General features: G+C 48.2%; 2 protein-coding genes across 11 annotated transcripts in view; one reads left to right on the forward strand and one right to left on the reverse strand.

The window, feature by feature from the left end:
- The first annotated feature begins 373 nt into the window (after window positions 1-373).
- Window positions 374-27742, forward strand: TVP23A (trans-golgi network vesicle protein 23 homolog A). Of its 6 annotated transcripts, none has more exons than XM_070412988.1 (8): window positions 374-521; window positions 847-926; window positions 23716-23860; window positions 24363-24452; window positions 24619-24747; window positions 25766-25864; window positions 26740-26799; window positions 27514-27742. In XM_070412988.1, exons 1-7 carry the CDS (start codon window positions 513-515, stop codon window positions 26797-26799), a joined length of 612 nt encoding a protein of 203 aa, XP_070269089.1. In that variant the 5' UTR covers window positions 374-512; the 3' UTR covers window positions 27514-27742. The 6 variants fall into 6 exon arrangements, with proteins under 6 accessions (XP_070269089.1, XP_070269090.1, XP_070269088.1 ...); XM_070412987.1 differs by having other exon boundaries at window positions 377-521; window positions 25736-25864; XM_070412991.1 differs by lacking the exon at window positions 374-521 and adding an exon at window positions 23325-23394 and having other exon boundaries at window positions 844-926; window positions 25736-25864.
- Window positions 6884-27964, reverse strand: part of NUBP1 (NUBP iron-sulfur cluster assembly factor 1, cytosolic) — a 39521-nt gene continuing 18440 nt past the window's right edge. The window contains exons 11-14 of one of the 5 annotated variants that reach the window (XR_011471258.1): window positions 23774-23985; window positions 12990-13169; window positions 7720-7965; window positions 6884-7181 (exon numbers count right to left, since the gene is read on the reverse strand). Coding sequence is in view for 2 of the 5 variants with exons in the window: in XM_070412985.1 (XP_070269086.1) it covers window positions 27791-27897 (107 nt within the window). In the remaining 3 variants the exon portion in view is untranslated. Of the gene's footprint in view, window positions 7182-7719; window positions 7966-12989; window positions 13170-21638; window positions 22715-23771; window positions 23986-27614; window positions 27898-27964 lie in introns of those variants that run through there. The other 4 variants (XR_011471257.1, XR_011471256.1, XM_070412986.1 and 1 more) reach the window with 4 other exon arrangements.

Below are 27964 nucleotides of genomic sequence, written 5' to 3' on the forward strand. Positions count from 1 at the left end.
GAAATTCTTGGGATCAGAGGTTTTTGGGAAACACTAACTTCTCCGAACTCTGAGTGGGGCTGCCCAACACTGACATTCATTCATTCACTCATTCACTCATTCACTCGCTGATTGGAAACTTATGGAACATCCACCTCATTCACTGATCCAGCCCCTGTGTTCCTCCCAGGATCACTGTTCAAGGTCCTCAAGTCCCCCTCTGAGTCCAAATCGCCCCCTCCCTCCCATCGCTCTGTATGCACCCCACCTCTCCACTCCCCAGCGAGTACCCTGGCCAGGGGCCCTCCAGGCCCCGCCCCATCCCGCACGGGGAGCCCACCTCCCAGCCCGCGACTGCGCTCTGGGCCCGCGCGCCCCGCCCCCACAGGAGACCTGCGCGGAGGCGGCACCGCAGCCGCAGGCTGTGACCCCACCAGGTCTGCGGCCAGTGGCCTGAGGGGCATCCCGGCTTTTTTGCGGCGAGAGGCGGAGCAGGAGCCTGGGGACTGGGCTCCAGGTGGGCTCTAGGGAGGATGAAGCAGGTAGGGCCGCAGGGATGCTGGGCGTGGAAGGATGATGGTGAGGATGGGAGGAGCCTGCGGGAGCGCTGGGGAAACAAGGGGAGGAGGAGGGATGCGCGAGGCGGGGGCCTGGGCCCAGCTGGACCCCAAATGGGCTTGAGGGTGGAAACGGGCTTGAGTCGCAGCCGAAAGGGAGGGGCCCGGTCTGCAGGGAGGATGCGGGTGGGCTCTGCACCACGAGTGGGTCTGTCACTCGCCTTTGGTGCCCGCCCCCCCTCCACACACACACACACACACACACACACACACACACACACACACACACACATCTCCTCCCCCATCCCAGGCCCTGGTGGACGACACTGAGGATGTGTCCTTGGACTTTGGCAACGAAGAGGAGCTGGCCTTTCGGAAAGCCAAGATCAGGTATGTTTGGACTGGCTTTGGGCAAGCATCCACCAAAGCTGCAAATTCATTCCACGTTCATTCATTCACTCATTCATTCACTCATTCATTCATTCAGAATGTATGAGCACCTAGTGTGTGCCAGGCATGGGCTAGTGCAGTGATGGCGAACCTTTTGAGCTCGGCGTGTCAGCATTTTGAAAAACCCTAACTTAACTCTGGTGCCGTGTCACATATAGAAATTTTTTGATCTTTGCAACCATAGTAAAACAAAGACTTATATTTTTGATATTTATTTTATATATTTAAATGCCATTGAACAAAGAAAAATCAACCAAAAAAATGAGTTCGCGTGTCACCTCTGACACGTGTGTCATAGGTTCGCCATCACTGGGCTAAAGACACACCGTGGACAGATCAAAGTTCCTGCCCTCCTGGCAGGAGGCTGGAGAGGTGGACAAGGGCTTGGAGCCTGCAGTCTAGGGCTGGGGGGCGGGGGAGGGGGGGGAGACCTAACATTGAACAGGCAAACAAAGATATTTGGGAGGAAGTCAACAGTGTGATTGAAAAAAGAGAAAGTGACTGGGCAAGACCACTTGCCTTAGCACAGTCAGGGAGGGCATCTCTGGAGAGGTGACATTGGAGCTGAGACCTGAATGAGGAGATTTCCACTGGAAGGAACAGCAGGTACAAAGACCCTAAGGCCGTGTTGGAAGGTCAGAGAAAATCTTCTATGTCTGGAGGGTGATGGGAGAGGAGAAAGGGGTTGGCAGGAGGCTGGAGAGGTGGGCAGCTTGGATTTCTATTCTAACCCCTGCTTTAGTTCCAGCCAGCCAGTCCTGGGTCGAATCACTTCCTGCCTGAGGCGCGGCATCACAGAAAGTGGCAGGACTAAGGTGTGAAAAATGACCCGTAAACGTGTTTGCTGATGACCCAGCAGCTGCCACATTAGAAACACCCAAAGCTCAGCCGCACTCACTCACCTGTGCCCCATCTCTCCTCCCCGCCATCAGAGCCAGCAGGCGTGGGGACCTGGCACCTACATGCCATTCCTTTTACGTTCTCTGATCCAAATCCAAGAAACCTCAGAATGAAATAGGACAGTATTAGTTTCCCAGGGCCACTGTAACAAATCACCATAAACTCGTTGGCTTAAAACAACAGAAATGTATTCTCTGACAGTTCTGGAGGCCAGAAGTCCAAGATCAGTTTCACGGGCTGAAACCAGTGTGTCCGCAGGGCCACACTCGCTCTGAAGGCCTAGGGGGGAAATCTGTCCTTGGTCTCTTCCGGATCTGGTGGCTGCCGGCTTGGGGCCCCTTCTTCCATCCTCGAGGCCAGCAGTGTAGCATCTTCAAATATTCTCTGCCCCATTCTCACATTACCTTTTTCCTCTGTGTCAAGTCTCCCTTTGCCTTCCTCTTATAGGGCTCCTTGTAGTGCATTTAAGGGCCGGCTGAATGATCTGGGATAAGTTTCCCATCTCAACCAACTTAATCACACCTGCAAGGTCCCTTCCGCCATATGTGGTAACCCTCACAGGTTCCGGGGAGTAGGACCTGCATGTTTTGGGGAGCATTATTCAGCCTACCATAATGATCAGAGAAAGACATTGTGAAAGAACTGGGATCCTGGGGCAAGAATCTTATACAGCATCTGAGCTCAGTGTTTATTGAGCACCTCCTGTATGCCGGCGTGGGGCTGTTGACTGGGACTATGTGGTATAAGGACACCTCCCCCTGCCTTTATGGAGTTGCCCAGTCGAGAGCAGAGATGGTCAGCCTCGACACTGCCAACATTCTGGGCCAAGCACTTCTTGCTATAGGGACCGTCCCGGGTATTGCAGGATGGTTAGCAGTATCTCTTGCTTCTACTCACCAGATGCCAGAAGCACCTACCAATAATGTCTCCAGACACTGCCAAATGTCCCCCCAGAGGCAAACTTGCCCTCCTTGAAAACCAGTTGTGTGGGGTATAGGGTGTAGGTATGCCCGTGGCTGCTACGACAGTGTTTCATGCTTGGGCACTTGTCCTGAGCAGGCGAAGAAGTGACAGCTGAGCTGAGACCTGAGGAATGGAGGTGTGGGGGGTAATTAGCTAAAGCAGGGAAAAAGATGGGGTGTCACAAGCACAGGCTTAGAGTTAAGATGAGTTTAGGGAGCTGAGAGTGGTTTACTGGGGAGCAGTGTGGGCAGAGACTGGGGCCCACACCCTGAAGGGTTTATACTTATGGATGTGTGATGTCTGTTAGAATGGGAATCTACTATACCTGTGCTGTCAAATATGGTAGCCACCAGACACATGTGGCTGCTGACACTTGATCTGTGGCTGGTGTAACCAAGGGCCTTCCAACTGGGTCTTTTAGCTTTAATATGCTAACTGCTGTTTGCTTTAGCCTCCGGCATTCAATAGCCCCAGCGGCTACCCTATTGCACAGTGCAGTTCTAGAGGTGGAATTCGTACGGGGCAGTGACATGATCAGAATCCTAGCTGGAATGAAAGAAGGATACAAGGCCGTGACATGGCATCTTCATCTCCTTGGGAGACCCAGCCCCCACCCCACACACATTCCTGGTGTCTGTTACCTAAATGGGCCAGGTTGGGCCGCCAGAGGCCAAGGCCAGGGTGTTGTGGGTCACCCTGAAGCCTAGAAGCTTCAACCTCTGTTTCCTGCAAACCTTTCTATGACTCTATTCACCGAGACGGCTACCTGCCTGCCAGCTCAGCTCCTCCAACCCAGGGGCTGTTCCACGCAGGTCACTCCCAGGCAAGCCTGGTGCTTACCCTTTGTTTACAGTGACCTTGAACAAGTAGGGCACCTTCCGGATCCCCATTTTCTCATTTGTAAAATGAGGAAGACGTTAGTCCCATCGTAGGGTTGTGTAAAGAGGACTAAATCAAGTGACAAACTTATGTAACAAGACCCATTGGAGCCCTGACACCTCATGTGGGCTCCATAAATGGTACCTGTTATCTGACCCCAAGTGGGACTTCTGTGTCCTTGGGGCAGAGGCACGTCCTTGGCTGGAGCAGGACGTCGTGCTGGGGTTGTCCTTGGAGCGGGAGACTGTCCCTCCTATGGAAAGTGTTTATTCTTTGAAGGCACTGGCTTCACAAATTCATTTAGACCAGTGGTTCTCAACCTTCCTAATGCCGCGACCCTTTAATACAGTTCCTCATGTTGTGGTGACCCCCAACCATAAAATTATTTTCGTTGCTACTTCATAACTGTATTTTTGCTACTGTTATGAATCTTAATGTAAATATCTGATATGCAGGATGTATTTAGGCGACCCCTGTGAAAGGGTCGTTCGACTCCCAAAGGGTCTTGACCCACAGGTTGAGAACCGCTGATTTAGACCCAAAGGTCATGGATTTCAATGGATTCCCACCCAAAGCAGGATGGTCTCCTCTGGCCTCAGACGGGTTCCTTGGACCTGATTTGGGTGGGAATTGTTAGGGTTGGTTGGGTCAGCATTTCGTGCTTGGTCCTCACTCAGCCCAGGGGGCATCCAATGAGAAGAACGCCATGGGGAGTCACATGTTAGTGGGGACCAGGTCCCCAAGCAAGACCCACATGAAATCAAAACTACCTTTGCAAATCCCTAACCAGTGTCTCAAGTAGAATGACATTTTGTCTTTCAAGTAGTCTTTCATGTCAATTTATCTTCCCACGTTGGATATAAAAGCTGTTCCTCAAAATGAGCTGCAGAGGAAATTGTTGGCTGTGTTTTAGGGGAAGTTATTTTGAATGAAAAACAGTAATAGCAAACACTTTCCTAGCACTTATATGCAGGCACTATTCTAGGTGTTTTGCTTATTATAATTCATTTAATCTGTATTACAAACCTATGAGGTAGACACTCTGATTTTTATTGGTTTCAGGATGAAAGAAATTGAGGGAAAGAGTTGAGTGACTTGCCAAATGTCACACAGCAGTTAAGTGGCAGGGTGGGGAGTTAGGCTCTCAGCAAGCATGTCAAACTCAAAGGTGAACACGGGCCAAATAAACAAGGTTTAAGTTTCTGTGGGCCACAAAAAAAACAAAAGCTTCAATTTTCAAATTTCAAATAAACCAAAGAAATGTAGGTTTATTTCGATAGAGACATGCTGAATACAAAGGGTTGAAATAAATGAGTAATGTTAACATAAAATAATAGAATATTTTAATAAAAAGTAATACTTTTTCTTGAACATTAACTTACCAAACACTGAATAACTGCACAAATTAATGAGGGTAATGCAAATAAACCTGTTTTTCTTGTTCTCTGAAAGTGAAATATTTCCTGTTACGCACACCAAACAAGTCAGTCCAAGATTAATGATGTGGCAATCAGCTGCTAAAATATTTGCTACTAGTATTAGTGGAGAAAAATGGTGCACCTGTGCGTATGTAAGAGAAATGAATGCAACACAATTATAGTAAATTAGCGAGTGTTGTAGTTTGTTATTAATAATTATGTATAACAGGATATTGTAAAAATTAAGTTATGAATTTTTATTAAAACGTTTCTTGCATACTGTTATATTGGTTGGGCCGCAAAAATATTCATTGTGGGCCGCTTGTGGCCCGCAGGCCGCAAGTTTGACATGCTTGCTGTAGAGTCTGACCTTATATTACATTGTGCTTAGGAGCAACACAGGAATGAGCTCTGCAGTGGGAGCAGCATTTCCAGGGCTTCAGTCTTATGCCTCACCTCCCTCCCCTTTTAGAACAGGCTTTCTAAGCCTTGGCTCTGTTTATATTGGGGGCTGAGTAATTCTCTGTGTGGGGCCGTCCTGTGCCCTGCAGGGCTTCACAGGATCCCTGGTCTCTACCCACTAAGTGCCAGCAGCACTGCTCCCCTCTTTCCAGAGTTGTGAGCTGAGGTATATTCCTAGGGGCAAAGTGACCCTGGTTGAGAACCCTGACTTAGGTTATTATCTCTTTCTCTAGGGTGTGGATTTGGATAAGTTAAATTTGTATTTAAAGGAACTCCTTGCATTCCTGACACCTCTGTGTTTGACACTGACCGAGGGAAGCCGCTGGGGTGGGGGTCAAGGAAGGAGAGGGGACAGGTTATGGTACAGATGTTACATTAGTGGCTGCCCATCATTCTCAGAAATCAACATAGGCACACAGACACAGACACATGCAGACACACACGCAGACACACACACAGGCACACACACAGGCACACATACACACAAGCACACATACAGACATCATGCTCCAACACACTGAAGAGAAGATTTTGGTTGTTCTTTGTTGTGATTCCAGGAAGTCTGTTGGCCTCAATAAGTGAGGACCCCTTGCCCTCTGGGATCCCTCTGTTCCCACTGGCTTTGGGGAGCAAGTCATCCTGCCCCTCTCCCATTCTAAAAATCTACTTTAAAAATATAGAAATATGACACATAAGCAGGTCTCACCAAGAGCTGATTATTTAGTTTTAAGGAAGGTCTATGGTTACCAAGGAAAAGAACCCATAAAATCAAGGAACTAGAAATTTCAGTTCTCTTTGATTAGGGCACGGAATTACACATTTTGAAATTAACTCCTTATATTTACAGCTGCTTAGCTTCCTCTTACTTATATTTCTTGTTAACGTGAAATTGAATGCTGTCCCAACAATCAAATCACTGAAGAGAGATTTCTGGTGAACTGTGACTTACACAATTAAGGAAGTTGGTGATCAGAAGGGGACATTGGTCAAGTCTTTGATGTTTGATATGGGACAGCTTGACTGAAAGATTTAACTCATTCATTCATTTACTCCAGTGTTGATGCTACTGGTGTTTGGGACTGAACATCCTTTGTTGCAAGGGCCGCCCTGTGCACTGTAAGATGTTTAGCAGCACCCCTGCCTGCACCCACTAGATGTTAGTGGCAGCCTCCCAGTTGTGACAAATAAAAGTGTTTCCAAACATTGCTGGGGAGGCCCCAAATCAGCTGCCTTTTGAGAACCACTGGTTTGTTCTTTTTCCCACCCATTTACTCATTGAATCAACAAAAATGTTCAAAGACCTTTATGTGTCAAACACAGTTCTAGGGGACACAGAGGCCCCTGTCCCCTGGAGCTGACATTTTGATTAGGGGTAAGACAGTGAACATATCTATAATAATAAAAGGGTAATATGCTAATCAGACTGGACGTCCTTCCGAATGTCCTGGACAAAGCCTGGGCCGGAGGGAAGCCGCTCAGGTCCCAGGTGCTGGAGGGAAGCGGGTGCCGGCAGCTGGGGGGAAGGAAGGCCTACTCTTGCACGAATTTTCATGCATCAGGCCTCTGATGTTATCTAAACAAAGTAACATCAAAGAGTGGTAAGTACCATGAAGAGGAATGCGAGAAAAAGGGGGTCCTGGGCCAGGGGGCTTCTTTAGGTCATGGAGGGCTCAGAGGAGGCCTGAGGAGGTGCATTTGGAGGGGCCAGGCATGGAAAAAATCCACAGGAAGAGCGTTCTGGCAGAGGAAATAGCAAGTGCAAAGGCCCTGAGGTGAGGTATATTCCAGGGATTGTGGGAATCAGGCCAGTGGGAGAGTGGGAGGAAGAGACACAGTTGGAGGTGTGTTAGGAGAAGGGATGTGGAGGGCTTTGAGGATTCCCCTGGGGGGTTTGGAATTTTGCCTGCTTTTGACAGACAATCTTTGTAGACGAGCAGGGGATGGTCAGATCTGATTGACACTTGAGAAAGCTGTCTGTGACTGCCATGTGGCCTGTCGGGCAAGAAAGGAAGCAGTGAGGTCCGCTAGGAGGCCCATGAAGCGTGAAAGATGCTGGTGGGTGGGACTGGTTGTGTCCCAGGGATGCCCAAGGGAACTCGGTTCATGCTGACCTTTGTCCATATTCTTCCAGGGGCCGGTCTGGGCTTCTGAGGTTGGAGAGAGGTGGTGGAAGGCAGGGTCCCAGATGCAGGTTTCAGGTCTGCATTCCCAGAGTCTCACCTTCATCAGCATCCCCAGGGAACTTGAGGTTCTCTAAGGGAACATGCTGACTCAGCGGGTGTTGAGTGTGAAAGGCTCCTGCTGTGAGATCCTGCTGTGCTCCCAGGGGCTTGGAACATTTTTCCAGGCTGTTATTTCTGCATAAATAAGGAATGCTCACACTTAGTAAAGACCAGCTCAATGAATACGGGTTGGAATCCAAGGGGAAAAGCCCAGGGCTGGCCCTTTGCCCACCCCAAGGAAATGCTCACAGGGGCTCAGCCGGGAGGGTTCTATGGCCAATGAATGACTCACTCCTCACTCATCACAGGAGCAAGGAGGCTTCCAGAATGACTCAGAAATAGCCACAAATACGTTAATATTTCCCTGCGTCTCAATACAGATGTATCTGTCCCCTGAATTTTAAAATACTTTAGAATAGAAACTGCAAAAGGACAGTCAGCTGACTGACTCTAAGCCTCAGAGATACTCTTAGTCCAGGGAAGTATTTTAAATGAATGTGAATTTAAATCTAAAAATTGGAATGGGTCACATTTGAAATCTGACTCAGCACAAAGACAGAAGGGCAGACTGGTGGTTTTCAGGGGCTGCAGAGGGAAGAATGGGGAGAAAGTTCAGCTGCGTGTGGGGTTTTACTCTGGACTGATGGAAATGTTTTAGAACATTGTGAAGTACTAAATGCCACTGAATTGTTCACTTTAAAATGGTTAATTTATGTGGTGTGAATATCACCTCAATAAATTTTTTTGTATTATTTTTATTTTCTAAACTTTCTTTTTTAAGTAGTTTTGGGTTCACAGCAAAATTAAGGTGAAAGAACAGAGATTTCCCATATACCTCCCTGCCTCTTCCCACACATAGCCTCCCCCATTATCAACATCTGCACCAGATGAAACATTTGCTACAATTGATGAATCTACATTGACTCATCATAATCAACCAAAGCCCATAGTTTACATTAGGGTTCACCCTTGGTGGTGTGCATTCTATGAGTTTGGACAAATATAATGATATGCACCTACCATTACAGTATCATATAAACTATTTCCATTGTGCCTCCCTCCCTCCACCCCGAATCCTCTGTGCTCCATCTATTCACTCCACCCCGCCCCCCGCCCCCCAACCCCCGGCAACTACTGATCCACTGTCTCCTTCGTTTTGCCTTTTCCAGCATGCCATATATTTGGGATCATATAGTATATAGCCTTTGCAGACTGGCTTCTTCCACTTAGTAGTATGCAATTAAATAATTTTAAAAATCTGGATTGCTGACTTCTTTTGAGAAGCCGTTAGAGTTGAGAGGATGGGCTGAGTTGAGTTGTGAGGCCTGCTCCTTCTGGGTGAGCCCCAGACCTCACCCACCCAGTTGACTTATTTACCAACTCAGGTTGGCCCTGTAAGCACCTGAGTTTACAGCCCCCCCCCCCCCCCACCACCACTTCTTGAGGACAGTGAGGAGCAAATATTACTCCATCGATAGCATCTCTACTTCCAAGGGGTGTGAGGGGCTTTGAGTTGGTATTCCTCTCTGATGCCGTGGTTTTCTCCCCAGACCTCCAGATGCTGTGGCCAAGGGATGGAGGGGCCTGTCTGTGAGGGCCCGACCTTGGGGGTCAGGCTGTGCCTGGCCATCGGAGGCTACTTACCCTGAGCCCCCATGTTCCTGCTCATCCCCCAGTCTTTGTATACCGTTTGCTCTCTGCTGCCTAAATTTGTCCCTTAGATCTTAAAATGTCTTTAAAACTTTATGTTTTTAATTAACATATAATCCACACACCATAAAAGTCATCCCTTTGCCCTAACTGGTTTGGCTCAGTGGATAGAGTGTCGGCCTGTGGACTGAAGTGTCCCAGGTTCGATTCCGGTCAAGGGCATGTACCTTAGTTATGGGCACATCCCCAGTCGGGGGTGTGCAGGAGGCAGCTGATCGATGTTTCTAGCTCTCTACCCCTCTTCCTTCCTCTCTGAAAAAAAATCAATAAAATATATATTTAAAAAAAAAGTCACCCCTTTGAAGTGTACAACTCAGTGGTTTTTAGTACATTCAAAAGGTTATGCAACCATCGTCACTGTCCAATTCCAGAATATTTTAATCACCCCCTCCCGAAGGAATCCCATATCCTTTGGATCTTAATCCTCATCAATGCTAAGAAGCACCCCCTATCCTGAGCCATGTGCCCCTTCTCTCAGCCCCTGCAGCCCCGTGTCTGACCCCAGGCCTCATGACTGACTTTTGTGTCCACATCTTGGGTTTTCTTAAAATGTCAGTAAATTACCATGAACCATGTAGGTGCTCTGCCTGACTCCCATACTAAAGGGTTGGCGCCTGGAACAGTACCTGGAACAGTATGGACAGCTGGTTGGGATGCTGCACCACCATTCCGATTGGACAGTGGCCATGCTGTGTGAGTTGTCGAAAATTCTGATGGTGACTCTTCTTACCCCATTAGTGACACTTTCACACTGAGTTGAAATTGCCTGTTTGCTTCTCTGCCCCTTCTTCTCCCAGAGACTGGTGATGTCCATGAGGGCAGGACTGGGTCCATTTGTTCACTGCACTTGGACCTAGCATGTGCCTGGTTAAATATTAGGGTGTTTTTTTTTAATGTAGTGCTGCTGCTTTAAGCTTGATTCATTAAAATTGCATACTTCTTAAACGATTTTGAAAATCAACTGAAGACATTTATGTTTGGATGACAAATTCAGTTCTATATCCTTAGACACTTTCAACTACAGTTTCAATTTCCGTGATAGTCATTGTTTTGACTACCAGATTCATCTGCAAACAATAAGTACGCATGCCCGGCAATTATAAGTGTTCTGCTTTCAGTGCGATGGGAGTGTTGGTGGCTAATGGAACCCCAGATGAAAGAACTGTAAAATACAGCAACAAAATATGTAAAGTTGGAAAATAATATTTTGAATTAATGTCTTTGTAAAGTCTTAAAAAAAACACCTCTTTTTTTTTTAAATAATTTCAGACTTACCAGAAAATAGCAAGAACAGTACAAAGAACTGACACGTGTTAACTAACACTTTGGTGTATGTGTGTGTATTTGTTTTCTGAAGTGTTTAAGAGTAAGTTGCACATACCATGCTTCCCAACCCCTAAATATTTCACTGTGTATTACAAGAACAAGGCATTCTCTTACATAAGCAGAGTATGATGGAAACTGAGAAACATATCTAATCCATAATTCATAGTCCAGTGTCCTTTCCCCCAGTTCAAGATCCAATCCAGGCTTGCCCATTGCCAATTAGACAATCTGGAACAGTTACCAGCCTTTCTTTATCTTTCACAACATGAACAGTTTCTGAAGACTGGCGGCCAGCTATTTTGAGGCATGTACCTGAACTTGGGTCTGTCTGATGTTTCTCATGATTGGATCCCAGTCATGATTTGGGGCAGAAACACTGTAGAAATGACGTTCTGTTCCAAAATAACATTTGTTTCCCAGATCTGTCACTCAAAAGGTAGCCCAGAAATGGCACATCTTTTTTGGCCTCCACTACTTCTTATCTGCATCTCAGCCCCCAGGTTTTGGTCTTTTATTTATTTATTTTTATTTTTTAGAGAGAGAGAGAGAGAAAGAGGAAGGGAGAGGGAGAGAGACACCACGTGAGAGCAAAACATTGTTCAGCTGCCTCTTGCACACCCCCTACTGGGGGATTGAGCCTGAAACCTGGGCATATGCCCTGACCAGGAATCAAACCAGCAACCTTTTGATGCATGGGATGTCACCTAACCAACTGAACTGGATTTTGGTCTTTGATTCTCTTCACCACCTGAAGAATCCACAACGCCTGAGAGAGTCAGTTCCAAGTTTTGAGGCAGAAACCAGTCGGCTGGATTTGGAACATCCTTTTGTTACCAGAAAGCACAACTGTTTTTTAAAATGTCACAGACTGTTATGAAAAATGAAGACACCAGTTTAATGGTGCCCCACAGCCCAGGCTGTGGTCGTGATCAGTATTTGCTGAATGAATTAATATGAGTTCACTCAGTTCTCCCATTAAATAATTTGTAAGTTGGGCTCTTTGTCCTAAGGTGCTATCGTTTTAAAGTGCACTGGTTCAGTTATAGCTTTGGGAGGTAGAAAATAAATACCTTATTAATATTTGCAACGATTAGTGCAGTGGTTCTCAACCTTCCTAATGCCGCGACCCTTTAATACAGTTCCTGATGTTGTGGTGACCCCCAACCATAAAATTTTCGTTGCTACTTCATAACTGTAATTTTGCTACTGTTATAAATCATAATGTAAATAGCTGATATGCAGGATGTATTTTCATTGTTACAAATTGAACATCATTAAAACATAGTGATTAATCACAAAAACAATATGTAATTATGTATGTGTTTTCCGATGGTCTTAGGCGACTCCTATGAAAGAGTCGTTCGCCCCCCAAAGGGGTTGTGACCCACAGGTTGAGAATCGCTGCATTAGTGGATGTATCCTGATTCCCAAAATATTAAAATGGTTAAAAAAAAAAAAATGCAATTTAAGGAAGGATTCTCTCCATTTTGCAAATGAGGAAACGGAAGCTCCCAAGAGCCAAGTAACAGATCCAAGCTCACACGAGAGCTAATATTCGATGCTTTCAAATCCTGCCCACTTTCTAGCAGACTCTAGCAGCTCTTCAGAAACAAAAGCACATAAATGGGTGAATTCTACTTTTTACTTCCAGTGCAAACAAACAAACAGCACCCTACTCACAACAGGGGTGAAAACGAGCAGGAACCCAGGTCCCTTACTCCTTCAGCCTCTCCAGGGTGTCACCTGCTCTGCGAACCTTCCTGCCGGCTGACTTCCTCTCCGGCCTTCTGGAAAGTCACTCCTTGGCTGCTCTGCTCTCTTTCTCTCCCTCAGTTAGTAACCCCAAGTCTCCTGTTTAAAAGGGGTGAGTGTAACTGCAGCTGGCCTCATGCTCTCCTCCCACCCCCAGCTTTAAGGAAGCCTGGGATTCTTCATTTTACCACCCTGATTCTTAGAGGAACCCAAGCTCCTTGTCCTTCCCACCCTTGGGAATCACCTGACTAAATAGAACGTGGGTTTTACACAGTTAAAAGTCCTCAGCATTAGAGCCTATAGTAGTTAGCTATTGCTGCATAACAAATTCCCCCCAAACTTAGTGGCTTCAGATAAAAAATATTTCTTACCTCCACTGAGCCTAAAGGTCAGGGTCTGGGAGCAGCTGGGCTGGGTGGTTCTAGTGTGTTCTTCCATCAGGGAGCTCCTAATGCCTGGGTGTCTTCAGCTGCTATTCTTTAACATTGGGGGGTGCGTCATGGGGTCATTCTAATTCTATCATTCTGTCTTCATCTGTGAGCTGAAGAAGTCTAGAAAGAGAAACCCTCCCTCTTCAAATATATAGTCATTACAAGGCATACTTCATAGAAAAATAGCATAATAGATACTTGATTCTTATCCTTCATTTTTGTTCAAGTAATGAGCTCATTCCCCAACATCCCCTACAGCTGACCACTGAGGGTTTAGTTTAAGAATCACATGACTGCCCGGCCAGCCTGGCTCAGTGGTTGAACGTCGACCTATGAACCAGGAGGTCACTGTTCGATTCCTGGTCAGGGCACATGCCGGATTCCTGACTCGATCCCCAGTGTGGGGTGTGCAGGAGGCAGCCAATCAATGATTCTCTCTCATCATTGATGTTTCTCTCTCCCTTCCTCTCTGAAATCAATATATTTAAAAAAGAATCACGTGGCTCATGGATAAGACATTATTATTGCTGCTTAAATTGTTGCACCTCTGGCCAGTGGGAGCCCCTTCCTGTTGGCTCCTGAGTCTTTCTGACCCGACTCTGTTGTCTTCTGACAGCTTCCTTGCTACCTGGGTGTGTCGAGGGCCCAGCCTCCTCGTATGCATCTCTCCACCTGCCCCTGGCATCGCCTTTTCTCCAAGGAACCCTGGCTCCTTTGGAGAATGGAGTTTAGAAGCCCCAGCCGGGGCTCATCTGCATCAGTCCTCAGGCTGCAGGGCTAGGAAGTGCATCAAGCAGGGCTGATGATCATCCCTTTGTATTTTTCGGAGTCACTGTTGTCACCAACTTGATCTGTGGGAAACTCTGGGCTGAGACTGAGTGAAGACTTCGGTTCTGGTGCTGATTCTGCCATTAAAGCCGCTGTGAGCTCATACTTTTCTGCGACCCAGAAAAGATGACTCTTCCTCAGGGAGTCGGTTCTCTCCAGAACCCGCACCTGGCCTATATGCATGCGCCTGATGCCAGCAACACAGCCTCTGTGCCAACTCTGGGGCAGTTCACTGCCCCTCTCCCAGCACCCTGCCCTCTGCAGAGCAGCGCTCCATCCCCCTCTTAGCTCACTTCTTTCCTTGGGGTGCCTTTGTCCCCAGGCAGGTGTTATGGGTTGACAGGTTCTGGTGCTGATTCGCTATCAGAGCAGCCACTAGGCTGTACTTGCTGCGACTAGAAAAGATGTCCCTTCCTCAGGGTCATCTTCCTCCAAAGGCATGTTGAAGCCCTAGCCTCCAGTACCTTGAAATGTGACCTTACTTGGAACAGGGTCTTGGCCGATATAATTAGTTAGGATGAGGTCATCCTGCAGTAGGGTGGGCCCCTAATCCAATATGGCTGGCATCCTTATAAAAAGACAGCCATGAGAAGACAGGCGGGTGGAGAAGGCCATTGGACAATGGGGGCAGAGATCGAAACGATGCGGCTACAAGCCGTGGACTGCAAGGGTGCCAGCTGTCATCGGAAGTCAGGAGGGAGGCCTGGGACAGAGGGTCCCTCACAGCCCTTAGAAGGAACCAACCCTACGGACACGTCATTTTGGACTGCTGGCCTCCAGACTGTGAGAGCAAGTTCTGTTGTTTTAAGTCACCTAGTTTGTGGTGCTTTGTTACTGCTGCCTGGGAAACACAGCCTGCGACAGCTTCCCTCTCTCCCCTGGGGTTGGTCACTGGACCAGCAGCACTGACATCTCCTGGGGACTCATTAAAACGCAGACTCTCAGCCCCCTCCCCGCCCCCCCCCCCCCTCACCCCAATTCCTGAATCAGAAGCTTCATTCAACAAGAGACTCAAGCATGTCAAACTCGCGGCCGGTTGGTTTGACATGCTTGGACCAGGTGATTCCCATGTGGAGCACTGCCTTACACAAAAGGAGGGTGGTGGGATGGTTACTCCCATTAATTAGCTGGCACTGACGGAACCCTTGGTGCCCACCAGGCAGTGTCCTAAGCCCTTCTACATGCACTCCCATTATCATGTAATCTTCCCAGCAAGCCCATGCCATTGGTACTGTCACCAGTGTATATGGCTGCGCAGGCATGCACTGCATGTGACCTTTTGTGTCTGGCTTCATTCACTTAGCAGAATGTTTTCAAGCTTCCTGTTGTAGCATGCACCCATTCTCTTTTCTTTTCCAAAGTTTTAAAATCGTTGTTAAATATACATAACATCAAATTTACCATTTTAACCATTTTCAAGTATACTGTTCAGTGACATTAAATATGTTCACACTGTGGTGTAACCATCACCACCATCCATCTCCAGAACTTTTTTGCTCATCCCAAACTGAAATCCTGTACAGTCAAACCTCAGTTCTCAAACGTCTCCATCTGGACCAATTCAGTTCTTGGCCAAGTTGTTCGGGAAGGGGGTGGGGGGAGGGAATGTCTCAGTTGTGTAACACGGGGGCAGTTGGGGATGAGCAGGCCAGTGGGGGCAGGGGGGGGCAGTTGGGTGCAAGCAGGCAGGCAGGGTTGGGCAGTTGGGGGTGAGCAGGCCAGCCTGGGGGGGGGGGCAGTTGGGGGCAATCAGGCCAGCAGAGGGGGGCCAGTCGGGGGCGAGCAAGCTGGCGGGGGGGGGGGGGGAGGGCAGCGGGGGGGCTAAGACTGGAAGTGGGGGCAGTTGGGGGCGATCCAGCCAGCACGCAGAGTGGTTAGGGGTGATCAGGCAGGCAGGCAGGTGAGCGGTTAGGAGCCAGCGGTCCTGGATTGCAAGAGGGATGTCCCAGATTGGAGAGGGTGCAGCCCAGGCGGAGGGACACCCTCCCCCCACCTCTGTGCATGAATTTCATGCACTGGGCCACTAGTATAGCATAATATTCCATGGTATGGATGTGCTACATTTTGTTCATCCACTAACCTGTTGATGAGCATTTGGGCTGTTTCTACCTTTTAGTGACTGTAAATGGTGCTACTCTGAGCATGTACTCAAAAACTCTTGGTCTTTAGCTAAGGAATCTGGTCCCTGAGTCCAGCAGCAGCAGGAGGGTGTGGCCTGGGTGGGGATCACCAGGTGCTCTGGGCAGAGGAGATAGTGTTCCACACAGAGTCCAGCCTGGGCCACGTGACCAGGGGCCCACTGACTTGTCCCTGGGGTTCACTTTCATTTTGCAGCCTGAGCATATTCAGCCTCTAAGGTTGGGATGTCTCTTTAAAAAGAAATAAAGAACAGAAACAAGAGGGAATACAGTGGTCACCAGAGGGAAGTCTGTTCTTTTACTCACTTCCACACTCAAACCTCTGTTGTGCTGACCTTTGAATCAAAGCTGTGAGGACTTAGCAATCAGCATCTACTCAGACATCCCAATAGTCTGAAAACTCGGCAGTCTCCGGCTCAGATTTTGGGGGAGGAGGAGGATGTGCTATTGTTTGAAACAGGGAAGCCAGAGTCTGAAGGATGATGGTGCTAGCATTGCTTGTGGAGCATTCTAGAGAAGAAAAGTCAGATTCCACCCAGTGCTTCATCCTTGGAGCATGGGGTTTCTGAAGGCTTGCAGGGGTCTCTGCTTTTTCAGGCATGGGATCCTTCCATCCCTTTCTGCTTTGTTCCTGGAGCTGGTTTATCTTGAAAAGGGAACCGAGGAAGATTCATCGATTTTAATGAGCATAGGAATCACGTAGGGCCGTGGTCGGCAAACTGCGGTTCGCGAGCAACATGCGGCTCTTTGGCCCCTTGAGTATGGCTCTTCCACAAAATACCACGTGCGGGCATGCACGTACAGTGTGATTGAAACTTCATGGCCCATGCGCAGAAGTCGGTTTTTGGCCTGAGCGAGTCTATTTTGAAGAAGTACTGTTGATATTTGGCTCTGTTGACTAATGAATTTGCCGACCACTGACCTAGGGTCTTGTTAAGATGAAGATTTGGGCTCAGGAGGCCTGGGGTGGGGCCGCCGGTCCTGCATTCCTAACAAGCTCCAGGGCACGCGGGAAGCTGGCAGATGGAGAATGGCTGAAGGAGGCAGATGTCATCCTAGCTGTCTTCCTCTCACACTGGAAGTCCCCTTCTGCCCACATCTTCACGGTGGCATACCGCTGCTAGCAGTAGAGCCACCTGACTCCAAGTGGGTGTCAGGGCTGAAGAAATAAATAGTAGCACCCTCCTCACTTTAAACAATGGGGAAGAGCATGTCTGACATCACTGATCAAGGCTTTTTTCACACTTTTGTCTGTTCTCAAAAATCTTGACTGTTAATGAGTCAAACAGGGAGATTACTGTTAGCTACAACCACCCTCTGGTCTGGCATCCTGGGTATTGTATCTCCTGGAAGCCTCAGACATCTGAGGTAAATGGTCTCCCATTTGACAGGTGAGCAAACTGAGGCTCTGAGTTTAGTAGCTTGTCCAGGGTGGTACACAGCAAGGATGCGGCTCAAATGTCGACTTAGGCTCCCTGGCCTTCACTGTACCCACTGTCCAGGTGGGGACTGGGGGGGGGGGGGGGGCAAGTAGGCATTTGTACTCCATATAGCAGTGGCCCTTTCTTTGCAGAGGGACCGGTAAGTGCAGAAGAAAGGACCTGCTTTCTGGAATTTTCCTCATGCATCCAACTGTAATGGCTATATACTCAATTGGAGAATTTTAGGTCTGGAATTTTTTTTTTTTTTTTTTTTGACCACACATAACCCCCAGAATATCAACCCGTGGGCTTGGTTTATTCTGAAAGGCGTTTGGCCTCAATGCAAAGTTGAGGCTGCCTTGATGATTTATTTTTCTACTTTTTAATTCAAATTTACATAAAAGTACAGAGAGCAATGACCATGTTGTTCTGGTTGCCCAGGTTCAGTCATGATCAGCACATGGCCATCCTGTTTCATCGTCACCCACCCACTCCCCGCCCTGAATTATTCTGAAGCAGATGCTAGATGTCGTCGCAGATGCTGTGTTTGTGGTGGCAAAGTAAACCCCAGACCTTTGCTGCAGGGAAAAGCAGAAAGCTTTTCTAGAATGCCTGAAAGATGATGAAGAATTTAAAATAGGACATTGGATGAAGAATGCAAGCCAGAGACAGTCTTTCGTCCTGGGGACTCTTTCCCCGTCCCTACATGGGAGTCTGTACTTGTTCTTGAATAAATTTCCACCTTTACTACAAAAAAAAAAATCAGCATCCAGTTTTCAAATTGAGTACAGTTTACTTATCCGTTTAACAATTAAATAAAAGGCAAATTTTAAAGATACTGTTAGACTACTGCTAATCTAACCAGCCGGCCTCCCCCCTTCCCAAAATCAAACATGACTTAGAAGTTTGTGGGAAAGGGGTATGTGTCTATGGGACATCAATTCCCCGATTTATGCCATGTACTGCCTAGACAGAATATCCCTCCCTGACCCATATCCATTTTTTTAGAGTGGTTTTAGGTTTATAGAAAAACTAGAGGCCCGGTGCATGAATTCGTGCACAGGGGGGTCCCTCTGGGTGGCCTGCAGGGATTGAGATGAAATCTGCAGTCCAATGTGCCTGCAGCTCCTACCTGCTGCTGCCGCTCATCCTGGCAGCTAAGATGTCCAAAAGGCGTTTGGCCCCAATGCAAAGTTGAGGCTGCCTTGATGATTTATTTTTCTACTTTTTAATTCAAATTTACATAAAAGTACAGAGAACAATGACCATGTTGTTCCGGTTGCCCAGGTTCAGTCATGATCAGCACATGGCCATCCTGTTTCATCGTCACCCACCCACTCCCCGCCCCGAATTATTCTGAAGTAGATGCTAGATGTCGTCGCAGATGCTGTGTTTGTGGTGGCAAAGTAAACCCCAGTCCCGATTGTGAGAGGCTCGCGCTGCCACAGCAGTGCTCACCAGCCATGAGCCCTGCGTCTGGCGCCCTCCCAAGGGGAGTGGCCTGAGGGATTGGGCTGAAACCAGCTCTCCGACATCCCCCGAGGGGTCCCAGATTGCGAGAGGGCACAGGCCAGGCTGAAGGACCCCACCAGACTCCAAGGCGTGTCTGGCCCATCTCACTCAGTCCCAATAGGCCAGACCCCAGCAGCAAGCTAACATACCGGTTGGAGCATATGGTCAGTGCACGTTATAGCGACTGGTCGACCAGCTGACTGTCTGCCCCCTGGTCGTCAGTGCGCATCATAGCGAGTGGTTGAGCAGCCTTAGCATATCATTAGCATATTACGCTTTAATTGGTGGTTCGGTTGTTCTGCTGTTTGGTCTATTTGCATATTACCCTTTTATTATATAGGATTGAGCAAAAATACAGTCCTCACAAGCCTCTCTCCACCCCAAATTTCCCCTTATTATGAAAAAATCTTGCTCAATTTATTACAATTGATGAACCCATATATTATTATTAACTAACATCCATAGTTTACATCAGGGTTCACGCTCTGCATGTACAAATGTATAATGACATGTGTCCACCATTATAGTATCATACAGACTAGTTTCATTGCCCCCCAAATCCTCTGTGTCCCACCTAGTCAACCTCCCTCCCCCAACCCCTGGCAACCACTGACCTTTTTTACTGTCTCCATAATTTAGTCTTTTCCAGAATGTCATATAGCTGGAATCAGTGTGTAGTCTTCCCAGACTGGCTTCCTTAGCTTAGTCATATGCACTTAAGGTTCCTCCATGACTTCTCCTGGCTTGATGGCTCATTTCTTTTTAGTGCTGAGTAATATTCCATTGTGTAGATGTGCCACAGTTTATCCATTCACCTATGAAAGGACATCTTAGCTGCTTCCTCTTTTGGACAATTATGAATAAAGGCGCTAATATCTGTGTGCAGATGTACGTTTTCAACTTCTTTGGGTAAATCCTGAGGCATGCATTTGCTGGACTGTATCACATGGAGAATTTTTAGTGTGACTTGCAAACATTTTTCCTTGGTCAGTGGCTTCAATCAGAAACATTTTCTTTATTGAGGTGTAGTGTTCTGCAGTTAAGCACACGAATCTTAAGCATATGGTTTGATGAATTTGTACACATATGATCAAGATGTGGACCATCTCAGCACCCAGAAGGCTCCTTGTGCACCTTCCCCCTCACCGCCCCTCAACTGTCCAGAAATGGCTACTGACTTCCAGCATAATCACTGGTTCTGCTGGTCAGGCAGCTCCCACGCTGCCACTATTGAAAGCAGATTTTTTAGGGGAAAAGAGGCCGTTAGTAGCAGCTTGTTTCCTTTTTGGTTTGTTTTGAGTGGAGCCTGATTTCATCACCAAATTGTTCCTGCTGGTCTGGACCAGGGGTTGGCATACTTTCTGGGTAAATATTTTAGCTTTGCAGGCCAGCGGATGAGTGAGCATGGCTGCGTTCCAATAAAACTTTAGTTATGGAGATAGGAAGTGAGCCCAACGGGGCGCTAGGCCTGCATTTGCGAACCCACGTAGAGCAGAGCTTTCAAAGCTTTGAGAGGTTCCGTCCAGGCCCGCTCAGCCTGCACCCGCTTGTGTGGGACAGGAGCGTCCACATTCGAAGGCCCCTCAGGAGACTCTCATGCACTTTCCAGGTTGAGATATCTCAGTGTTTCCTTCTAAGGAGGAAGACAGTAGGTGTCCTGGGACCAAGAACTCCACAAATAGCTTTAAATGTAAACAAAAGCCTATTGAGCCTCTTCCCACCTTAACACTTTGATGAAGGTCTCATTTCCCCTTTCACCATCTGTCATTCTTCCCACCTCCTTTACTGAGAGAACAGGCTTCTACGGGCCAGGTGGAGGGGGCGTTGGGGACCCAGTGGAAAACTCTCCGTATTAAAGTTGAGGAATGAAGGTGGTTCTTCAGCAAAAGCATCGGGGCAGGGGAATATGGAATCTGGAGTCTTGGGGGAATCCTGAGATGAAAAGTGCCCCCGGGGAATGAGAGGGGGAAAGTTGTGGTCAGAGGGGGAATTTTCCAGTGTGGCTCCTCGAGGTGGAACAGTTTCGAGTGACTCCGAGGGCTGAGATAACAACAGCTGCTTGCAGTTACCGAGCACGGCCTGTGTTTCTAGCACTTCATACTCGCCAGCTCCACTTGATCTGTTCGGTATCCTAGGAAGTGGCTGCTGCTCGCACTCCCATTGTACAGAAGCAGAGACTGAGGCTGAGGGGTTACGTAGCTTAGGGAGGGCTGTGGAGTGACTCTGAGGTTGGAGCCAGGACTGGAACCCTGGCAGTTGGGCACCTCTCAAGGGACGACCAGGTGGGTGCCTGGGAGGGTGGAATTGGAAGCCAGTGGCATTGAGAGGTGGAGGTGGCGTCGGTGTGTGTTTGCTCTGCAGCTGCAGAGGTGGCAGGAGAGAATGCTGGCAGGATGGAGGACCCCATGGCAGGGAAGAATGGCCAGGCTTAAGCCATAGCCTTCAAAACTCTCAAAACTAGAAAACTCGCAAAACTAGAAAACTGGTCTGCGGCCACATTAGCGCTAGCTGGGGGCAAATGCTGGGCAAATTCCAGAGAGAGACTGCATGAGGCTTTGGAGGGTTGTCCAGAGAGCAGCCTGCATAAGACAGGATTAAAGCAATATTTGAAAGTGCAACAGGCATCATTTTCTACTTGCTTTGGGCGTTGTGCGAACAATAGTAATTTGATTGAATGACAATAATAATACCTCCCAACAAAGCAGAACTTTCCAACAATTGGAATTTTTTCTGTGTTTTATTTCAGGAAACCACAGCCTAAAAAGAAAGAAAAAGAAGTGGTGGGCAGGGGATTTATTCAATTACACCAACTTCCAGGTTTTACTGCACACTTGGGTCTCTCTTACATCTTTTAAGTCTATATTGTCCTACAAAGAGGACAGATGTCCCAGTGTGCCTTAAATGACTCAATTACAAGTTTCAACACAACAAAAATTTGCTGAGAATCTTAAAAGTCATGTACTCTTGGGGATATAAAAGTATCTAAAACATGGTTCTGCCTTCGAAGAACTTTCCAATGTGGTAAGATGATTCATTTATCTTCAGCGTGAAGGGGTAAAATTGTATAGACAGTTTATTGAAAATCCTCAATAAGATGAAGGCCAAAAAAGGTATAAGAGATTCCCAAAAGTCTTGTCTTCTGGAACAGTCCAAATTTGGATGGTTTTGATCACATCTAATTCTTTTTTTTTTTTTTCAATCCTCACCTGAGGATGTTTTTTTGATTTGAGAGAGAAGCATCAATGGGTTGCCTCCCATATGTGCCCCGTCTAGAGATCAAACCCACAACCTAGGTATGTGCCCTGACTGGGAATCGAACCCATGACCTTTTGGTGTATGGGATGACGCTTCAACCAACTGAGCCACCCTGGCCAGGGCATCACGTCTAATTCTTAAGTGCCAGGTACTCTGTCCAGGCCAGCCTTTCACCCAGGCTGCCAGGAGAGCCCAGCGTCGGAAAGGCACAGATGAGCAACATTCTGGCGCATGGCCGGTGTTTGGGCACCGGCCCCTGCTTCCTCTGGAACTTCCTCTGGAACATCAGGAGTATGTGCAGAAGTCATAAACTCTGCTTCTGAATCTTCGTCCACGTTCCCTTGGGAGTGTGAAACCACCCCACTCTATAGGAGCCCCTCATTGACTTACTCTGACCCTGCTGCTTTTTGGGAAGTCCCAGCAGGCTCATGCCCTTGCAGGTGTGCTGGCTGCCTCTTTGTCATCCCAGATGTTGCAAGCGGGCGGCTGGTGGGCCAGGATGATATGCGGCCTGCATTATTTTATTAACAGAATTAGTAGTCATCGCTTAAAATCCTATTTGCCATTTCTAGCTTCTTGTGAAATGTTGAATCTGGCAGTACAAGGGTAGATGTGCAGAGTACAGTCCCCTGCCCTGGAGGGAGGCCTGCCCCCTGCCTCCCTAGCAATGGATGGCGCTTTCATTGCCATCATCATTGGCCCTGCACTGTTGCTTTCTTGATCTTGATTGAGTGTTTTTCTCTACCTGAGCTCTATCAAAAGTGGATTCCTAACAAAATAAATAGAAAGCCATGAGTGTCTTCTCTTCTGCCTGGCCCATGTCACCCACGGCTGTCGCCTGCCTGACCCCTACAGGCATTTGTTATCAATCTGCTCCGACAAATGGGTGTCCCTCGTTATTGGTTACCCTCAGGTCTCTCATCTTCCAGATATACTTTTGAAGCATTTGATGTAGGATGAGCACATTCCCCTTGGTTCTGTGTCTTCTTTTGTGCCTCGGGGTTCAGTGAACAAAACCTGTCTCCCCCTAGGCTCCATTCCATCATTTAAGTCCCACTCGTCATGAGCAATCACGAGTTAGACCTGTCGTTGGCATATCACTCTCATTTCCCTCTATCCAGGAACATGCATTCCCCGATGACTCGAGACAGCACCCATGAGCGGCACGTGGACCCACTGCTCCACAACTGGGTAATAGCCCAACCTTTGCTTTAGGGAACTAGTCACTGCTGCTGCTAGGTGGGAAGGCAGTGAGTGACCACGGTCACACTTCACTTCAAAGGTGACCCAGTTTCAAAGAGGGCAAGTGATGTTTGTCATCAAAAGAGGGGAAAGTACGGGATTCTTCAAGAGGGGAAGAAATTGACTACAGTGCTGACTGTCGTGGGTCTTCTAATTTAGGGCTGCCTGCCCCTGGAGCTGCAGCCCGGCTGAGTTTGGTATGAAATGTGCCAGGGAGAGCGTGGGAAGTCAGACACCATGGAGTGAGGGGCCTCCTGGGCTCTTTCCTAGGCACCCCTTGGCCACCTTCTTCCACCTGTTCTTCCGAGTGAGCGCCATTGTCACTTACGTGGGCTGCGACTGGTTCAGCAGAAGCTTTGTGGGCTGCTTCGTCACCGTGCTCCTCCTTCTGTCCTTCGACTTCTGGTCTGTGAAGGTGAGGCCCCCTGTGATGCCGCTGCGCCCGGGTGGTGGCTGTCCTGATGCAGGTGGTCGATTTGAGCGAACAGTTGCTCTGGCTGGAACTGCTGATACATTCTTAGGAATACGGAGCTGGAGTCACTTAAAATTAGAGGAGAAAATACATTGTTTAGTGTGGAGTAAATGGCTTCAGGATATCACCTGTTGCAAATATGTGCCATGTGAGGTGACAACTCCATATGGCTTTGATCTTTAATAAAGTTTACATAGAATATACAGAGATTTAAATGTTCTACCTAATGTGGATATATATATATATTCGGGGAGTCTGTCACTTTTTAAGGTAAGCTTAATTAAAAATTAGAAGCCTTGAAAACTGACTGAGAAACCACCACAGTCCAGTTCCCCACCTCTCTGCTCCCAGTACAAGTTTAACTTCTGTTTTATTCACCAACAAACAGGTGACGACCTGCCCTTTGCCCAAAGTGCGCTGAGAGTCACTTTGTCCCTTTTCCTAGAACGTAACTGGGAGGCTCATGGTGGGCCTCCGCTGGTGGAACCAGGTCGATGAAGATGGGAAAAGCCACTGGATTTTTGAAGCCAGAAAGGTATTCTCCATGACGAGACGAATCAGCACGGGGAAAGCGGCTATGGGAAGTGTCCGTGGGTTCTGATCCTGCCCTACCCAGATCCCACCGGGGCCGGCGCCCGGTGCGTAACAGGAGCACATGTAGAATCAATGAGCATGACGGCATGAATCACTTTCCCACACAGGTCTCTCCGAACAGCATCGCCGCCACCGAAGCAGAAGCCCGGATCTTCTGGCTCGGCCTCATTATCTGCCCGATCATTTGGATTGTGTTCTTCTTCAGCACCTTGTTTTCCTTGAAGCTAAAGTGGCTGGTAAGGCAACACCCGACTCTGACGTTGCTTTGACATCTGCACACAACCAGGGGTCCCAGGAGTGGATTGTTGTTTATTGACAGATTTATTGAAATAGCCGTATTGAGATAATTCACACACCATACTGCTCACCTATATAATGTGTATAACTCAATGGCTTCTAGGTGTTCAGTTGTGCAGCCATCACCACAATCACTTTCCGGATTTTCACCGCCCGCAAAGACACCCTGTAGCCTTCAGCCATCACTACCTCCCCAGTGCCCCTGCTCACCCAGCCCGACACTTACTCATCTTTGTTTCTATAGGTTTGTCTATTCTGAACATTTCCTATAAGTGGAATCATACAATATGTGGTCTTTTGTGACTGACTTCTTTCACGTAATGTAGCATTTTCAAGGTTTATCCATGCTATAGCATGTATCAAGACATCTTTCCTTTTCAGGCTGAATAATATTCCCTTGTATGGATGGGCCACATTTTATTTATCCCTCCATCCACTGATGGCCGTTTTGGTTGTCTCCACCTTTGGTGCACGAATAATGCTGCTAAGAGAGGAGTTATAGAAAACGCCTATGACATCCTACCTTGGACAGGGAACCCTTCCTAGGTAGGAATAAGCTAGCCTCAGAGTTCTGAAGTTTTATTTCAGAGCTACTGTATTTTGTTGCCATGACCTGTTTCGTTCGCTGAGAAAACAAAATATCCATAGACAGTATAAGCAGCAGCGTGATTAGAGGTGTGGACTCTGGCGTTTGGGTCCTGGTTTGGCCTTGCATCAGCTCCTGGACTTTGGGCAACTTTCGTGTCTCTGGGATGATAATGGCACCGACTTCTCAGGTTGGTGATTAAAAGGTGTCCAGGAGTCTTGTAGGTGCTCAGTCAAGGTTGGCTGCTACGTCAGGTGCAGGCCAGAGCCACCGCCACTGGGTGTGGGAGGAACATTTCCATCTAAGCTCAGGAGACTGACCTTTGCTTTGTCTGAGCGCAGGCCCTCGTGATAGCGGGGATCTCTCTCCAGGCCGCTAACCTGTATGGCTACATCCTGTGTAAGATGGGAGGCGAGAGTGACATCAGCAAAGCCGCAGCCAGCTTTCTGTCCCAGACGGTGTTCCAGACGGTGAGTGACTGAAGCTCGGGGGGAGGGGCCTGTTGGCAGCTGCAGTGTTGAATGTTTCCTCGTCAGTCAGGCTGCCAGTTAGTCTCTAAATTGCGGTGAAATATACACAACATGAAATTGACCATTTTAACTAGTTAGTTATTTTTAATCACCTGAGGGTATTTTTTTCATTGCTTTCTCAGAAAGTGGGAGGGAGAAAAAGAGGGGGGGAGAGAGAGAGAGAGAGAGAGAGAGACAGACAGACAGACAGACAGACATCGACTGGTTGCCTCCCTCACACTCCCGAACAGCAAACCAGGTACATGCCCTTGACCGGGAATCGAATCTGTGACCCTTCAGTGAGCAGGCTGACGCTCTAACCATGAGAAACGCTGGCCAGGGCCATTTTAACTATTTTCAAGTGTACATTTCAGTCTCATCTAGCACATTAACATTGTTGTGCGACCATCCATCCCCACCCACCATCTATCTCCAATCTAGAACCTTCCCAAATTGAAACTGTACCCATTAAACAGAAACTCCCTGTTGCCTGATCCCCAGCCCCTGGAATTCACTATTCTACTTTCTGTTCCTATGAATATGATGACTCCAGGGACCTCACCCAAGTGGAATCATACAGTATTTATCCTTCTGTGACTATCATCGTTAGTCTTCCATGATTTTAAAAACTGCAGAATTTAGAAGCACAATTTTTTAACCTCACATATAAACGAGGTGAAATAAATGTGACCAGGCTCATCCTGAAGTGGTGTGGACCGTGTTAAATGTTCATACACTACTGTATGCTCTTGGCGCATGGTGGGTTTGCCCTGGCCTCGAGTCGGAATCGGGCCAGCACAGGTGGGACCGAAAGCCATGGCTGCCTTTCCTTGCAGGCCTGCCCACGTGACTTTGAGAAGCCTGGCCTCGAGGGGCTGGAGATCCACAAGTGTTAGGTGAGAGGCGGGATCAAGGCAGGGGTCTGGACCGGGGCTGGAGGCTTGTGAGAAGTGCAGCTCCCCCGTGCTCGGCTGTGCCCATGGCCTGGGCAGCCTACCCAGTGCCCTGAGTGGCCAGGGGCATAGCCAGGTGGGGAACCAGCCTGTGCACTGGGCATCCTGGGCTTTGTGACTGCATCATCCTTTACTGGGGTCCCACCTTCCTCACGTTGGACATGTACAAATTCGACCACATGCAGGCATGAGGGGGAGCAGGGAGGGAAATGAGAAGATGAGAGGAAAGAACAAGGGAATTTGCCCACCTACCCCTTACACTCGGAGTTAAGATGGAAAATAGGAATTTACGCTTCCCTCACCGTCTCCATCCCTGTGCATCTCAGAGGGAGCTCTCTTGGCAATGTCCATAATTCTAGAGTTCACCCCTGTCTTTCCTGTGAAATGTCTTGTGTGCCACCGGAAGTTACTGGGGGAGTGTCATGTGACTATACAGGGCCGACACAGACCCCAGTTCGGTTTAGTGGGTGATCTCAGGGCTGCTCAGGGGTGTTCTGACCACGTGCAGCTGCATCGATGCTAATCTCAGAACAAGCCCTGGCTTGAGGCTCCATCGATGTTCCTTTCCCCGATCTGGAGAGTAACTGGACTACTACTAACACCGTGACCGTGTGCTCTGCACCGAAGCCACACCTCATCCCTTTGCTTCCCTTTCAGGCGTATCTTCAGAGGCAGCAGTAGCGAGGTGAGGGGTCTGCAGTCAAGCAAGCTCCAGCAGGCATTCCGACCAACAAGCCGCGGGTTTTCAGTGAAGCAGGGACGTTTGAGGAGACGCTTTTATTTTTTAAATGGCACATGTGTAAAGAACGCCCTTTACATGTGATCTAAAGAAAACTGTACAAATATCAGATGATTAAAGTGTCTGCAAAAGTGACTTCACACCACACCAGAGTCTGGTCCCTCTCTGCCTTGAGCCCACTCTGTGCCCGAGCGGTCAGGACGCGCTGGCTGTGCTGCTCGCGTCCATGTCCCCCTGTGTTTCAGCAACTAATGAGGTCCTCTCTTCTTCTGGCCGATGGAGGCTACAATACTCCTGGATTCCTGGAAAACAAGGCGGCAGGCAGAGAAACACTGGCAGCTCCTAGTGCCCCGGGCAGCCCTGCCTGTG

Source organism: Myotis yumanensis, unplaced genomic scaffold, assembly GCF_028538775.1.
Source record: "Myotis yumanensis isolate MYYU_CA2020_CCGP unplaced genomic scaffold, mMyoYum1.0.hap1 SCAF_4, whole genome shotgun sequence".
Lineage (NCBI taxonomy): Eukaryota > Metazoa > Chordata > Mammalia > Chiroptera > Vespertilionidae > Myotis > Myotis yumanensis.

Bases quoted from the DNA above. Each gene is read 5' to 3' on its own strand.
- TVP23A (XM_070412987.1), top strand. The intron at 927-23,715 runs GTATGTTTGGAC...GCTCTTTCCTAG, and splicing joins TTTCGGAAAGCCAAGATCAG to GCACCCCTTGGCCACCTTCT. The intron at 24,453-24,618 runs GTATTCTCCATG...TTTCCCACACAG, and splicing joins GGATTTTTGAAGCCAGAAAG to GTCTCTCCGAACAGCATCGC.